The sequence below is a fragment of the Chanodichthys erythropterus genome, chromosome 5, assembly GCF_024489055.1.
Source record: "Chanodichthys erythropterus isolate Z2021 chromosome 5, ASM2448905v1, whole genome shotgun sequence".
Classification (NCBI taxonomy): Eukaryota; Metazoa; Chordata; class Actinopteri; order Cypriniformes; family Xenocyprididae; genus Chanodichthys; species Chanodichthys erythropterus.
Genome location: NC_090225.1, coordinates 15,093,971 through 15,111,068, shown reverse-complemented (window position 1 = coordinate 15,111,068; position 17,098 = coordinate 15,093,971). Strand labels below are relative to the sequence as shown.

At 35.9% G+C, this 17,098-nt stretch overlaps 2 protein-coding genes across 3 annotated transcripts in view; one reads left to right on the top strand and one right to left on the bottom strand.

Annotated features, from left to right (window-relative positions):
* Positions 1-6: 6 nt before the first annotated feature.
* agt (angiotensinogen) lies at positions 7-3,713 on the bottom strand. The gene is made up of 5 exons (XM_067386209.1): positions 3,560-3,713; positions 1,867-2,652; positions 841-1,111; positions 604-754; positions 7-408 (listed from the first exon to the last, which is right to left on the bottom strand). Exons 2-5 carry the CDS (start codon positions 2,624-2,626, stop codon positions 232-234), a joined length of 1,359 nt encoding a protein of 452 aa, XP_067242310.1. The 5' UTR covers positions 2,627-2,652; positions 3,560-3,713; the 3' UTR covers positions 7-231.
* A 693-nt stretch (positions 3,714-4,406) lies between these two features.
* phactr2 (phosphatase and actin regulator 2) overlaps positions 4,407-17,098 on the top strand; it is a 41,481-nt gene continuing 28,789 nt past the window's right edge. The window contains exon 1 of one of the 2 annotated variants that reach the window (XM_067386204.1): positions 4,407-5,045. In XM_067386204.1, the coding sequence (XP_067242305.1) occupies positions 4,913-5,045 (133 nt within the window). In that variant the 5' untranslated portion in view covers positions 4,407-4,912. The remainder of the gene's footprint in view (positions 5,046-17,098) is intronic. The other variant, XM_067386206.1, reaches the window with a different exon arrangement.

Below are 17,098 nucleotides of genomic sequence, written 5' to 3'. Positions count from 1 at the left end.
TAACTGTTATACATAGAAAAAAACTCTTTATTAAACATTTTGAATTAGCAGACACTAAAATATAAAACATCCAAGTCTAGTTTAATTCAGATTGTCTAAGAAAATATATTACTGGTTGACCTTGACTTGATGCTATCCATTATTTTAATATACAGTCACTATTTGAGTGGAAGCATTAAAACACTGTTTATATTGTCATATAATGTAAAGTCACCAAAACAGATTATGTTTTTAGGTTGTTGGATTGATAATTTTGCCGAGCATGAGTATGGCATTAGAGTTTCCCTCTACAATAGCAAAGAAGAACGGCCGGTTGACCATGACTTTGTGGGGATCCCTTCCATCTGCAGTTCTGTTCTGAACCTCAGAACTTCCCTCAGCCATCTCAAACACAACTTTGTTGAGGACCTGTGAGATAAAGGAGGTACACAGCCTATAGATTACTGTTGTATTTTGGTTTTTAAGTAGTGAAAAGAACCACACCACTGACCATGTAGAAGTTATTTATAACTCTAACAGCTGGTTAAAACTTGTTAAAGTCACTTCCTACTGGTCCTTTTTGATTTCAGCTGGTGCAGACTGTTCCTCTAAACAGATTTTTACCTTATCAACAGTGAAGTTCTCCTTGCTGCTCAGTCTTCTGAAGTTGGCGTCAGAGCCCATGAGGTATTTCTCCACTGCCATTTCAGATAGTACTAATCTCAGGTCAGTCACAGCAGTCAAGGAGAATTTGGGTAAAGATAGTTTCAGATATCTGCCAAGAGATTTGACAGCACAAATAGGTAAATCTGTGTGATGCCTTCATTAGTGTGCACTTTCTCAGATCAAACATGCACTCACTTCTCTTTTAGATGTCGATGCCATGTAGGTATGACTGTTAAGAGATGCTTCTCGATGTCCTGCAGGCTGGCTCCCTCATGAGGCAGCGCTAGCAGCATATAGGTTCTCTTACTGAGACCTAGTTTGACTACTGAACACTTCCTGCCAGCATCATTGAGGTACATGTAGTCTCCAGTATGCATCATAAATGGCACTTTGACACTGGAATTCTCATGAGTCCAGAATTCCTGATCGGTGGTTGCTTCAGGTTGGAATGCAGTTTTCCAGTTGCCTGGAAAAAAGGTTACAGGTTTTAAAATGCTACTTTTGAAAACCCAATATACAGCAGGTGATTTTTTTATTAATTTATTTTATATAAGTGCCTCAATGAGTCTATTTCTTACATTAGTTTTTTTTCTGTTGCATATAACAACAAAAAGGGCAATTGTTTTATTTTATTTTGTTTTTGAAGTGCCTCTATGAGTCTATTTTCTACCATATTTTTTTTTCTGTTGCGTGTAACAATATATACAGGCAGAAATTTGTTGATTTTATTTTATTTCATTTGTATTCCATTTCCTACTTTATTTCTTTCTGTTACGTTTAACAACAAAATTGGGGATTTTTTTTGTTTTAGTTTATTATATATGTATATATTTCTGCATTTTCTTGCACTTACTTGAGATAAAGTATAAAAATACAAAAGAAATACAAATAGAAATACAAAAAAAAAAAAAAAAAACACTCAATGTCAATTTTAGCCATATGGGGCATTTCAGGATTGCTTTCACCTTTAAAAAATATAGGCAAAAAAAAAAAAAAAAAACATAACTTTTTTTTTTTAGCCTCTCAATTTTTTTATTTTATATAAAATCCACCTTGCCCTTCTGGGCTTCATTACCAACCAAATCCAAATTCACTAAAAGTCACTCAAGAAGTTTATATTTATTTAGAAGATACATGAGATAGTTTACTTGAATGAGACTAATTGTATATATTGATTCTGGTTGGCTGGCTGTTTCTGAATTAAAAACATCAAGCACTCACCTTTGAAATGCACTGAACTTGCAAACAGCAGGTCAGTTTTTGCAGTAACACCCTTAAACAGGTTCTTAACCTTGCTGTCTGATGTTTTCTGAATGAAGTTGTTCACCTGCACCTCAGCTTCCTTGGTCTGTGAGAAGTCCACAGCTCTGACAAAAGAGTGGTCTGAGAAGTCTTGTGTTCCACGTAAAAAGTCTTTGGAAAGGTCAGCGTTGCTGTTAGTAAAAGTCCACACAAGGGTCCTGAGCTCATTTCGTGATTCGTCTACATGCGCGCTGATGGCCTGGAGTGTACGCAACACTGTGTGTCCGTCAATGAAGTACGCACAGTCTGCCTGTTCAGACTCCAGGTTGAGTCCTAACAGCTGCTGGTAGGAAATGGCAGTCTTTTTGGATGCTCCCAAGTAGAGGGTCACCAAAGCACCAAAGGCGTTTAGGGGTGAAAGCAATGTGTTTGCATGCTTCTGTGTACGACTAAGGGCCTGGTACATGCGTAACCCGAGCAAATTTTGCAGTTCTGCTAACACAGCGGTTCGTTGAGTGAGGTTTTTCAGGTTTTCTGTGGTGCTGCCGGATCGTGGGTCTGGCTCAGTGCTGTCTTGGAGAAGAGTCAGTGGATGGACCGTTTCAAAGGGCTTGTGTTCCTCATTCTGGATAACCTCACAGCTGATGTTTTCAGAGCTAAAGAGGTTAAACGGGTGGACATACACTCGATTGGCCATTCCCATTGCAAAGCAGGAGGCTATTAAAATAGTGAGAAACATCTTGCTAGGAAATCCTCAAAGTGGACCTATGGGATTTCAAATTGATTTGATTATGACATGGACTTGGTATTGCATGAGAATACTAACAAAACTTACTGCACATTACATGAAATCATAGACAACAGTTTTGTTTTTTGCATTTCAGAACAGTGGTATATCTGCTATGGCTGATTGATCTCTGCTCTTCCACCCACATTTTCACAGAATTAATTGACCAGTTTCTGTCTTACAGCAGCTGTACTGAGCTGCATTTGAGGGCAATAACCCTACTGAACTAGAGCAGAGAACACATGACTCAGATAAAGGAGCAAAGAGTGAAATGAGTACATTCAGTCCAGCTTTATCTCAGTGCACAACTTTTTTTAGATAATATTTAGATATAGTATTAAGATGAAAATGTAAAAGTATATAAATATATAAGATTGTATATAAGATTATTAAAAGATTTTTTTACGAAATTAAAACTTTCATTCAGCAAGAATGCATTAAATTGATCAAAAATAACGCTGTTACTTTGAACATTCTATTCATCAAAGAATCCTGAAGAAAAAAAATGTTATGGTTTACAAAAACATAAAAAAATTAAGCAGCACAAGTATTTTCAACATTGGTAATAATATGGAATATTTCTTGAGCACCAAATCAACATATTAGAATGATTTCTGAAGAATCATGTGACACTGAAGACTGCTGAAAATTCAGCTTCGCCATCACAGGACAAAAGTATATTTTAAAATATAGTAAATAATAATAATAATAATTAGGCATGAAAATGAATTCTGAAATTTACAGTCCAAGGTCCCAGAAAAAAAACTGAGATGCAGTAATATGCCTGGATCAGTTATCACCGTCAGGATCATTTAATGCAATTCTACATAGATATAGATAATCAGTCATAAAGTGTGAAAGAGATAAAAGACAGCTCCTGTTTACCTTCAGATGCTTTGCTGATTCTAGAGCTGGACTATGCTGGACTGATGGTTTAACGGGTATTTAAATAACATATACTGCATGATGACCAGTCCCCTTAGTTACACATTAACCCAGTATTGAGACACTCAAATTTCCCCAATGTTCAGCTTCAAACCAGCTTCTGTGTGTTGATAAACAACTCAGTCAGATATGACCACACACAGCCATATTTACCTAAAGCATGATGTCAGAATGGTGGGTGGAGAGAGAACACTATATGGAGGTGATGTTCAGATGATAAACAGGAAACTGGGTGAGTCATCTTTGAACCCCTTATATGAAATTGCTCAAAGAACGTCCTTGTTCTTGTAAACTAAATATCCTATTTCACAACAGAAGAAAAAGTCTTTTTAATAATAAGATTTTGGCCTGTAGGCTACCCAGGTGAAGAAAAAGTACACTTCTATAATTTACTTAAAGTGCTCAATTTTTTTGTACACTAATTTTGTACTTAATATACTAAAAATTATTCTTTAGTACTGCTTAAGATAATCTTAAGAACTTCTAAGTGTACTCAACTGTGCTAATTTGAGACAGTATGAAATATGAACTAAAATGTTCTTTTAATATACTATTTCTGTATTTAAAAAATGTATTTAGCTACCACTATGGGTTCAAATGCACTGTCTATCAGTGGTATCCAAAAACATTTTTTAAATACAGAGATACTATATTAAAAGCACATTATAGTTCATATTTCACACTGTCTCACAATAGCACAGATGAGTACACTTAGAAGATGATCTGAGTATGCAGAGTATTACTTGTGTTTTTATAAATGTTTAAAACGTATGCTCAACAAATAATGGCTACTATTGTGAAATTTTATTTATATGTCTAATTTGAACATTATCCCCTTTTGTGTTTTATTATTAACACTTGAAGTAGGCTACATGTTTTTATCTCCGTATAAACGCCTCCCAGAGGAACGATTCGGAACCGCAGCTGTAAGGAGCTGCGTGACCTCAGCCTTCCTCCGGATAAAAGTCTTGTAGATGATTATCTTTTTGATGGAGGTGTTTCCGTTTGTGTCTCATTTGCTGTTATAACGCAGAGGATTATTTGCAGAGGAAAGACATGCACAACATTTCATGAGACTCAGAGAGAAGTAGTCGACTTCGTGTTTTTTAAAAAAAGTTGAGTTCCTTTAAACAGGTGAACAGAGTTCCCCATTACAACCGACTGACAGATGCGTGAAGCTCTTCAAACAGAATTTAGCATCAGATTTTATCAGCGTTACCTTGACAACGAGATTAAAGGATACTGAAGCGAACTGAACTTTTCTAGAAATAAAAATCCAAACAAAACTGAGGAATGGCGGAGGAAGACAGTTTTTCATACTTAAAGACATTTCCTCAGGTGTTTCCTGTATTTCGAGTTCGTTCTTTAAGTGACACTTCTGCTTTTAAATCCAGAATATTGACCAGACTCCGCTCAGCCTGCTCAGGTAGGATTATCTTTATATTTATTTATATTTTAATTTAATTTAATTTTATAATCATTGTCTTTTGGTATCACATTGTGCTGGTGATGTAATGCCTTATAAGTGATGTTTGGTTAACTGACTTCATTTATTGACCTGTTTTCATAAGGAATACTTTAAGAGCTAAATGATGCTGCTTTTATATTATTGCTCTTTACTTAGTTTTATTGATTTTTTTTTTTTTTTACATTTGTTTCTTTATGTTTCCAGCGTTTTATTAGCCTATGTGTATGTCTGTCATCCCAAATGGTGTAACATTGTATGAATCTGAAGAGAATATGTCGATATTTATGTGTAATTTAAGACTGCATGCAGATTACATCCGGTGGGCCTATATGCAGTATATGTCCAAGCATTAGTTTCAATTCAAGACCTTGCACTTATGCTAACTTCAAGTATTCTCGGAATTATCGTAAATACGAGTTTCCTATGTAAAAAATTGCACATGAACGCCCTCTCATGTTGAAACTAGAATACAATAAGCTCGTACTCACGACTTCAGAAGTAGGAAAACTTCAAAAAAAAAAATGTCCTATAGCATGTGAAGCCAGTATTAAGCCCAAACAGGATATTAACAAATAACGCATGCGGGTTGATGGTTTTCCTCTCGCAAAAGATAAAATGATAAAAACAAAATCAATCTTAATGTCCTAAACATGTGCTGTAATTTGAGGTCTAAATATTTGGAATGAAATAAAACTAAATACAGCAGTGTAACTGCAAGAAATATCTCTTATATGAATTCAGCTAGTTCAGTCAAATAACAAGGGCTTAAAGGGTTAGTTCACCCAAAAAGTCATTAATTACTCACCCTCATGCCGTTCCACACAAGTTAGACCTTCATTAATCTTCTGAACACAAATTAAGATATTTTAGTTGAAATCCGATGGCTCCGTGAGGCCTCCATAGGGAGCAATGACATTTTCTCTTTCAAGATCCATAAAGGTACTAAAAACATATTTAAATCAGTTCATGTGAGTACAGTGGTTCAATATTAATATTATAAAGCGATGAGAATATTTTTGGTGCGCCAAACAAAACAAAATAACGACTTATTTAGTGATGGTCGATTTCAAAACACTGCTTCATGAAGCATCGGAGCATAAATGAATCAGTGTGTCGAATCATGAATCGGATCGTGTGTCAAACTGCCAATGGCTGAAATCACGTGACTTTGGCGCTCCGAACAGCAGATTCGATACACTGATTCATTTGTGCTCAGATGCTTCCTGAAGCAGTGTTTTGAAATCGGCCATTAATATTGAATATTGAGCCACTGTACTCACATGAACTGATTTAAATATGTGTTTATTACCTTTATGGATCTTGAGAGAGGAAATGTCATTGCTCCCTATGCAGGCCTCACTGAGCCATCTGATTTCAACTATCTTAATTTGTGTTCCGAAGATTAACGAGGGTTTTACGGGTGAGGAACGGCATGAGGGTAAGTAATAAATGACAGAATTTTCATTTTTGGGTGAACTAACCCTTTAAATAAACCTATAAACAGCATGAATTGCAATCATTTATGTTCCTTTTGTTTGTTTTTGATTTATCCACTTCATGGTTGAAGTCCTTTGTGGCTGTTAAACACTTTAATTAGTGTAAAGTTTAATGTAGGTCTGTGTTTTGTTCTGTGGTTTCTTGTCCTACCACGCAACAGAGATATCATTTCTACACTGACTGTAATTAGTAAACACGTTCAGAGAAAGTCTGGTTTAAATGTTATCACCCACATTGTTCTGTAACCTTTAAGTTAAACCCAGTTGTCTGACACATTTTTTTAACCACCAACTATGTAACTAAGTATATCAAAATGAGGGGTGATCTCATGTGGAAAACTTTGTAAGAAGTACTAACAGTGCAAAAGCTTTCAGTATTGTTGAGTTTAGTGTAAACTAATAGTTCTGTTTCATATACGAGCAAATTTATAGTTCAGATGTCCAGGTCAATGTCTATTTTCAAATGGCCTCTTTGCTCAATCCTCAACTTGCAGCTAATTGTCTCGTAAATGATGCTGTTCATAATATATACTGTATATAATATAAATCATTATTCCCTTGTATGACATGAGCCACATCTTTGGTGAGCTGAGTGAGATATCTATGGAAATGACAGTTTAAACCACTTCCTGACAGCTCACCTTTCAGTTAACCATGCTCAAGCTTTTTTTGTTCTATCAATGTTCTAGATTTAAATTGAGTCGTTTATTATTTTTGGAGTGCAGTGAACTCTCTATATGGGTCGCATATTCACAGAAAAACAGTTAAAAATTAAATATTGTCTCAGAGGTCTGTTTATATGTCAAATGAATTCAGTTAAGCTGCATAATGTGTCTATGAACAGTTAAAGATTTAATTGTTTTGTTTTTAGACATTGGCCTTAAAGTCAAACAAAGGCATTTGACTCATGTTTCAGTTAAAAAAAATTGATATAAAAAAAAAATATATAATTCTTTTAACATGAAAGGCATTAGAGTCATGTTGATTTGGGACTATACACTCTTGTGTGTGTGTAATGTACTAACTTTCAAGCTTCGTCATGCCGATGTAACCCCAGTAAGTAACTTTCTCAAAAAACCCACTATGATACCATAAATAGACATGACATATTGTACAGTCTGTAAATGACTGTGGCTTACATCAGCAAACTCCATCTACTTCAGTAACACATCCACCTAGAGAAGTAGTCCCAACGTTAATGGACAATTTAGAAAACATATTGATTAAACTCAAATTATAAGGAGAATTTTACTGAATAATTAAAGGGTTAGTTCACCCAAAAATGAATATTATGCCATTTATTACTCACCCTCATGTCGTTCTAAACCTTCGTTCATCTTCAGAACACAAAATTAAGATATTTTTGATAAAATCTGATGGCTCAGTGAGGCCTCTATTAAGAGCAAAGCCACCAAATCTCTCAAGATCCATAAAGCTACTAAAAACATATTTAAAACAGTTCATGTGAGATCAGTGGTTCTACCTTAATATTATAAAGCAACGAGAATACTTTTTGTGCACCCAAAAAACAAAATGACAACTTTTCAATAATATCTCGTGATGGCCGATTTCAAAATGATGCTTTTGAGCTTTAGAGGCATCGGATTTCATCAAAAATATCTTAATTTGTGTTCCGAAGATGAACAAAGGTCTTACGGGTGTAGAACGACATGAGGGTGAGTAATAAATGACATTTTCATTTTTGGGTGAGCTAACCCTTTAATGTAAACCCCCCAGAAATCTGGTTCCATTTACAATACTGTAACCGTGTCATTTTTGCTGTAACACTTTAAACACATTTTGCCTGTTGCTAAAACTTATTTTGACCTGGAAATACTTTTAAATATGCCACAGTGTCAACAGTTGAATTGTTTGTTTGCGCCTGTGGTTGACATCTGTAGGAATTCAGTACTTTTTTGTTTTTGCACTGTAGTTTCACTGTGTGTCCACCAGGGTGTGTGTTCCTTCACATTTCTTTCAATGCTTAGTATCTGTCCTTGTCAGTAATGCTCTGAAGCCTGCCTAGTGCCTAATGTCTAAGAATCATTCTGTGCTGAAATGTTTTAAGTATAACCCCATGACTGTTTTTCACTAAGCCTCACATTAATAATTCATAATGTATTGCTTGTGTTCCTGCAACCACTTAATGCAACTTAGTGTGCATCCTCTCTGCCCGCCGTCACTTCATGATCTATATCCAGTCTTTGCAAAGATCCTATCAATGCGTTTCGAGAAGGGGACACATTTAAATATACATTCAACAGTGGTTTGAGTTCAACGCAACCGGCACTTTATCTTTCACATTGTGCAACATGGTGAGAAAGCCTCTGCGCTCTGTTTGTTTGGATTAATTTGTAGGTTTTGCCTCCTTTGATGCTGGTGTAAGGATATGTGCCGTCCTTTTCTGCACACGATTAGTCACGTAATGACAGAGATTGAGGCCGGTGGAGAGGAGCTGCTGAGAGTGGTTGCCCTTTTCTAACAATGCGCTGGAGACAGAACTCATTAAACACCCTTTTCTGTTCTTTACCCTCTTAAAAGCTTGTTCCTCTCACCTCTGGATGGATTGTAAACAGTCTTTGAATAGAGTTTCATAGCAGATAGAGTGTCAACACCGACTTGTTATTTGAGCTGTGTGATATAGATGATATGGAATTGATGAACTAACTTTTATGATAGTTGCTTTTTTTGGAAGCAAGCTGCTTTTACATGAACATGAAAATTTGATCTTTCAAATGCCTTCATGTAGGAGTATAGAAATAAAGATTTCGAAAAAGCTGACGCATATCAGTTTAAAATATTGTTGACAAGGCTGTAACTTGCAAATGGTACTAGGACAACCCACCTACAAAAGATAACTGGTTTCAAATAGAAGCTCAAGAAAATGAAAGGGTTGCATACCTACTCCAACATAAAAAAAAAATAATGGAAAGAGATTGAAGTGTTTGATTGAAGTAGATGCGAATGAGTGTAAATGAATGCTTTTTTAATGGTTTGTAATGATGTCATTTAGATCAGTATGATCTGGAGTAATTCAGCTTTGCCATCACAGGAATAAATGACAATTTAAAATATAATCATATAGAAAACAGTTATTTTAAATTGTTGTAATAATATTTCACAACATTATTATTTTTCCTGCACTGAACCAAAACTTTTGATCGGTAATGTGTTTGTCAATTCAAGTCACCTTTATTTAAATAGTACATTATACAATACAGATTGTTTCAAAGCAGTTTCACAGTAATGAACAGGAAAATAAATAGGATAATAAGTAATAATATTTCACAATTATTGACCAAATGAAGCCTTTGGTGAGCATGAGAGACTTTAAAACATAAAAAAATCAAACTAACACATTACTGAACTTTTGTAGTGTATGTTTTTTGCTTTTTAAAATACTAGTTTTTTTTTTTTATTACATTTGAGCAAAAAGTAAAATAATTAAACAGAAAATTTCAATTAATATTAATATTTACATATGCATATATGTAAATAAATACCATATTTATTGACTGTATAAGATGCTAATGGCAGCATAATAAATTGCCAGCATTTGTCAGTAGAATGGGAGAAGAATGTCCTTGTTTTACCTTATTTGGAATATGCTAAACACCATCAAATTCCAATAGCTAATGGAGCAACATATTTATTTTTTTCCCTAAATAAAGGCTTAAGATGCGGTCACACTGCACTTTTCGTTCCATTGACTTCCATTCAGATGAATGCAAATGCGTCAGACCGGAAACGCAAGCTCGTGCAAAAAAATTCCGCATTTCGCTGTGTTCCAAAGTTCAAGTTTGGTGAACTCTGACCTGCGAATTTGCATCACGTGAAGACGTGCGACCAGTAGAAGATCGATTTGTCACGGCATGACCTCTTGGCTGAATTCAAAGAATCATATTTTTGCAGTGCAGTTGAGTAGGTTCTATATTTTTACATTTTGAATGTATTACTTTAAGTTATATGTTGAATTCATGTTTATTAAAAAAGACGCTGTAGACCATGATGTCATCACAACCATTACAACATCCGAAGAAATTTTGCAAGTTCAAAGTCTAGTATGACCGCGACTTTAACCAGAGTTTAGATATTAAAGGGTTAGTTCACTCAAAAAATTAAAATTCTCTCATGAATTACTCACCCTCATGTCGTTCCACACCCATAAGACCTTTGTTCATCTTCAGAACACAAATTAAGATATTTTTATTAAATCCGATGGCTCAGTGAGGCCTGCATTGCCAGCAAGATAATTAACACTTTCAATGGCCAGAAAGAAATATTTAAAACAGTTCATGTGACTACAGTGGTTCAACCTTAATGTTATGAAGTGACGAGAATACCTTTTGTGCGCCAAAAAAACAAAATAACAACTTTATTCAGCAATATCTAGAGATGGGCGATTTCAAAACACTGCTTCATGAAGTTTCGAAGCTTTACAAATCTTTTGTTTCGAATCGGTATTTCGGAGTGCGTACTAAACTGCCAAAGTCACATGATTTCAGTAAGCGAGGCTTCATTACATCATTATAGACTTGTGCCGATATTCGGTAATGCGATAAATCGCGATAATGAATATGCACGATATTGTAATCGTGGGCACTTCAGAATACCATAAATAATAATTTATTACCAATTATTAATTTTTTATAAGGCAATTAAGAATACTTTACCCATCAGTCGTATAAAATGCACAACACCGCTGTATTCTGCGTCAAAAGGACACGCGCTCAGATGTAAACAATCCCAACGTGCACGAGAAGCACATGGCGGAACCAGTGAAGGAGACGAGCTGAATGAAAGTGCGCGTTCACTCTCTGACAGCAGAGGGCGCTGATGGAACAGCAACGCAGCGGTTACCATGGAAACCGTGCAAACAAAGTAACTGCGCTAGTGAAGTTTTTAAAATGCCTCAACAGCCATTCATTTTTTTGTAATCTCAGTGTTGTTCATCACAGCACCAAATACTGAATACTTAAAAAAGACTTAAAAGGATATTAATTTACAAACCTAAACATTTTTATATTTTAATCTGGACTACAAAATGCCCTAATGATTAGAAATGTTCTGATTATTTGTTATTGTTCAGTAAAACTTTGAAAACATACAGCTTCATTAGTTAACATGTTAATTCATTATCACTAAACTGACATAACTTTTTTTAATGGACCTGACATAAAACTAACAATGATCAGTTGTGTTTCTAAACTAACATTAACAAAAAAATAATACTTTCTGTAACAAATGTAGCTATTGCTCAATCTTAGTTAATGCATTAAATAGAGTAAAGTGTTATCTGTTGTTCTTTATAGCCTTCTTTTGCATTTTAATCTGTTTGAAAATTTCAGTCAGAGTTGTTTTTGTTTTATTACAAAAAGAGTTCTTAAACCTGTTAAATTATGACAAAAATGGTTTTGCAACTTATAACTTAATAAAGTCATTATTTTGTTTTTTAGCACACAAAAAGTATTCTCATCGCTTCATAACATTAAGGTTGAACCACTGTAATGTACCACATTAAATGTTTTTAGTACCTTTCTTGGCATTTGTCAATGTAGGCCTCACTGAGCCATCAGATTTTATCAAAAATATCTTAATGTTTGTTCCGAAGATGAACGAAGGTCTTACGGGTGTGGAATGACATGAAGGTGAGTAATTATTGACAGAATTTTCATTTTTGGGTGAACTAACCCTTTAATCTAACAATGATGTGCATGTAAATGTTGTTGTCATGAATGTTGACTGTAGAGTAGATCACTGTAGGCTTATGTAGTTGTTTTTCCCCGTAGGGGCATAAATGCTCTGGCAAGGCAGCTATTCCTAGCATATCTGTGGTTCCTGACAAGATCCCTTTATGTCCACCATTACGCCTGTCTCCTCCTCTCCCTCTCCCATCCTCCTTTTCTCGTTCTTCATGTTCAGCTTCATCTTTGGTAGGAGCGTGAAGCAGCTCTATGCGTCAGACAGTGTGGGCGTTCTCGGCAGACACACAAAGGGCACATGTGAAGATGGGCCATCATGCCTTTCATCTGTAATTGCTATGCTCTGTTGTATTTATAGAGCTGAGAGGATGGCATCTGCATTTATTCAACATTTTAACGAAAGGATGTTTATTTACTGCATGATTTATGAGCATTTTGAGCTGAGACACACAACATATCCCATGATGAGTCAACCCAGCTGGGCAATACAGTATCTCTTCGTACTCTGAGTCTTGATATGGTCACGGTTAAAAAAGTTAATTGTGCGGGGTATGGCTTGGGTGATAACGTAACCTGCTTTTGTAGAGTGTAAATCAGTGACGCCACTGAGTTACTTGAAAGACTCAAATATTTCCATCACACTATGTGCTTTTCTCTCAGTACTGGTTAACTTAAAAAGCAAAAGGTAACCTGACTTGGTTAAAATATCACAGACTAGTTTCACAATATCACAAAAGCATGTTGCTATGATCTTGCAATAGTGCTGTTTCAACAACACAGGGAACACTAATTAATTGCTCATTGGACTTTGACATCACTTTTTTTTTTTTTTTAACAAATATCCCCATTGACGTGCTTTATGCTTAGTTGAGATTACTAGCTATAACTACTACTTGGACCTCTAAACTATGAACTATCCATGTCATCCAAGATGTTCAAGATGTACCGATCCAGCGTCTACAAAGCGAGTGTGCAAAGACTAAGCCAAACAGCCTTTACAAAAAAGGTAAAACAATGATGTCGGACGATTTTGAAGTTGGAGGAGAGTTTCTCACCCTACCGCGGTACTTCCACCTACGGCACAATGAGCATTTGTGGTTAAAAAGTATATCAATTATTATTATTATTATTATTTTATTTATTTTTTTAGAAAATGACCGATCATTTCGCTAGACGAGACCCTTATTCCCCGGATGGGATCTTGTAGAACCCTTTGAAGCTGCGCTAAAATTGCAATTTCCCGGTGAAGTCCACTATATGGAGAAAAATCCTGGGATCCTGGAATGTTTTCCTCAAAAACCTTCATTTCTTTTTGACTGAAGAAAGAAAGACATAAACATATTAGATGACATTGGGGTGGGTAAATTATCAGGAAATTTTAATTCTGAAGTGAACTAATTCTTTAACATGAAACTATTGCGATAAAATCACTTACTAACCTTTCTTTTGCAAAATTATATGCACCGGTAAACCCTTTTGCCGGTAACTTTTGCTTGATATTTCCAATACCCTACAGGCTGCTGGAAGTGCATTACTGTAAAGGCAGATTGTACAGACTGAGTTGAAAGCTTCTCACGGTTGCTGTTAAAAAGATCTTAAAGGTGAAGCCTGTAATTTCTTCACAATTACTGTCAGCAAATGGATTTATAAAAAGTTTAAATTATAAACTAGTCAGGATGCTCACAAACAGAGCAAAGTTTCAACAGTTTTTCGGAATCTAGCTACTAATGTCTTGCATATAGTTATCTTTGCATGTTATACCAGGATATAGAGAAAATATTTTAACACAAAAAAATTACATTCCTTGTCAAATTTCAACAGAACCCAGAACTTTCTGTTAAGCAAAGTATTAATCTATTTAGAATACTTAGAGTTTTTAATTGCAAAAAAGATGAAAAGGTGTAGTAGAATGCCTCTCTTAACCCTTAAATGCATGACTGTTTCGCCAATCATTCTTACATATTCGGGTCTTTATCGACCCGGAACTATATCTAACATGGAAGGATCTCTACCTGTCGCGATAATATAAAACTCCTCTGATATTAGAGTAACAATTACAGAAGAATAAAATAAAGAATATTTTGTTACCTTTTGGAGCTTGAAAGGGCTCATTCTGAGCAGATGTTTTATGCCATCATCACTGTCCTCGTCAGAGCTCATTTCCCAGTAAATTCAGCAAATAATAGGCTAGTTTTATGTATGAGGCCACGAATATAAGCCCATTCGTGATCTCAAATGTATTCTCAAAACTATTTAATTTTCAACATCTTCAAAATCAATATTTCTATCACTAACAGCTTCACCAGATCCATCCAGTGACAGTTACAGTCCTATTTCATTGCGTTCAGTACTTACTCTGCAGTAAATCACTGAGCCATTTCATGTTGTTATTATTATTATTTCGTTTTCTGTCTAAATGAGTCGTCACTTCAGCATTGTGTATCAGACACTGCCACCTTGTGGAATAAAGGTGAATCGCACTTATTCCTTCATCTAAGATTCGATTATTGTTGTGCAGAAAAATATATGTACACTCATACACACCTTGGGTCGTTTGCGACCCTATACAATTTTTACAAAAAATGAATACAAAAATAGGCATTCTTTTATAATTTTATGATTTTTTTCTTGTTATATTCTTTATAATGAATTGATTGAGGAATACCAACAAGGTTGATGTCTAACTTTAAAAAATGAACAAGGAGGAGGGTAGTGAATGAAGTCCCGGGTCACAAAAGACCCGAGGTATGCATTTAAGGGTTAACACATGCCACCTTTAAGCAGCAGTAATCATATAAAGACACCTAAATGCCACTTCAAAAGCACTTCTGTGACACCTTTGTAGTGTAAATTTTGCAGCATCTCAGTGTTCACTTATAAAATATCAACCAGTGCACCCATGTACCCTGTGAGCAGTGCTTCTACAGTTGCTTTGACCAATGCAAAGAAAATGTTTATGTTCATGTGAGTACTCAGCCCACAAGGGTGAGCTTTGAAAACCTACTCTCTTATTTCCCGAACATCTCAAGCAGTGATTCATCCTCTCTGCACTTCAGCCAATTCTCAACGTCAGGTTGCAACATGAAAATAGATTTGGAAGTAATTATTACAGATTCCCACCCACAGGTGTTGTGCCCATCAAGCCCACTTGTGAGAGGCCAAGCCCGGCATTTGACCCTAACACGGCTTACTTTCCTTGGGAATATAGCACATTGCACGCACCGGCAAGCGCTTCGCTTATGTGCTTCACCATGTAAAACAACTTAACGCCGGCGATAAGACTAGAGTCATCTGTTTCAGCTGGACGTGTGTAATTTAATGAAGGCTACAAAGCTGTCTCACGCTACATCAACTCACCCCTCCTCCCCAAACCCATTCCCCGTAGCCAAAGGCGATAGCTGAAAGCCCCAGTGGACTGGGAGGTTCCACTTGATGGGCTCAGACTGGCTCAGTCAGCTCACTTTAATGGAGGTAATGGCTGTTTGTCATCCTCCAGCCTTCGCCGCTCTTCCTGCTGCGCACCACTGCAGAGAAGAAGGCTGCGAGAGCACTACAGGAAGTGAGGAGAGAGAGAGAGTGAGTGAGTGAGAGAGAGAGAGAGAGAGAGAGGGAGGGAGTCAAACAGATAGAGTGAGAAAGGAAACTGAAGACCATCTCACTGGAGCAGTTGTTTTTTTTTTTTTTTATAACCTTCCAGTCATGGAACATGCCTGTAAGTCCTCAACTTTTTGACACTTGTACAGCATGTGTGTGAAGTATGTGTGTGTGTGTGCATGTGGATATATACAGTACTCTGCTTAAATGAGATTAGAAAGTTTCTAACATTTTTATTAGGCTTCATTCTTATTAGTTTATTAGGTTAAAATACCTTATTCTAGATATTTTGGTCTAAAGAGGAGTGCTGTCATGTTGTTGAAGTCTCGTGTGATATCGATGTTCTGTTGACACGTGCACTCTTGTATGCTCTTTAACATGCCTCACATTGTATTGATGTTTTCATTATCGGTTTATATTCTGGGAATCCAGCTAGCGTGGTGTTTAATCATTGAATAAACACACTTTGGCTAAGCTCTGGTGCTGTGTATTACTGCCCTATTTTAGGTTATAGTGTCATATGATGTTACATTGGATTCGCAATGCTTTTTGTGTGTCATTGCATGAAAATGCGGTCTCTCATTCTGTCATTTATTTTTGACAGTAAAGAGGAAATCTGACGCAGAAATCATTTGCCTGTGACTCCATGTATAGTAAAGTGAAAACCTGACAGGAACTATGGTGTTACTTATTGTAACATCACAGGTGTCGTGTATCTCAAAACAGAGCAGAAGTTTTTTTCTGTTAATGGCATTGATATCCTGTTTTTCTGCCAAAAATACATTTCAAAGTCTTATGTGCATGTGTTTGGCTTGCTGTGATAATGCCTTTGACACAAACTACAGAGGGGAACCTCCCTCTGGATATTTTGCAAAGGAAATTCATATTTGTTTGGGAGTGGTTTGCATAAGCTTTCAAGTTTGGGGTTTTTATATGGCCGCTTACATATTTACATACAGCTGGGTTATTATTTCAAAGCAGAAATGGAAAGGAGGTCATTCATGCTTTGAAAAAGTTTGTCACAGAGTTCCTGAATGAATCTGCTGCATCAGTGTAAATGCACAGGAAATGTGGTATAACCTGTTGTTAAAATGAAAGAGGCATGTGACTTACTGTTTATGATCTGTTAGAGGTGAGATTCATGATATGTGTGGTGTGTAGATTTTTTTTAACTCTATAAAGCTACTGTATTTTTTGATGTGGAAATTCATATTGTTTC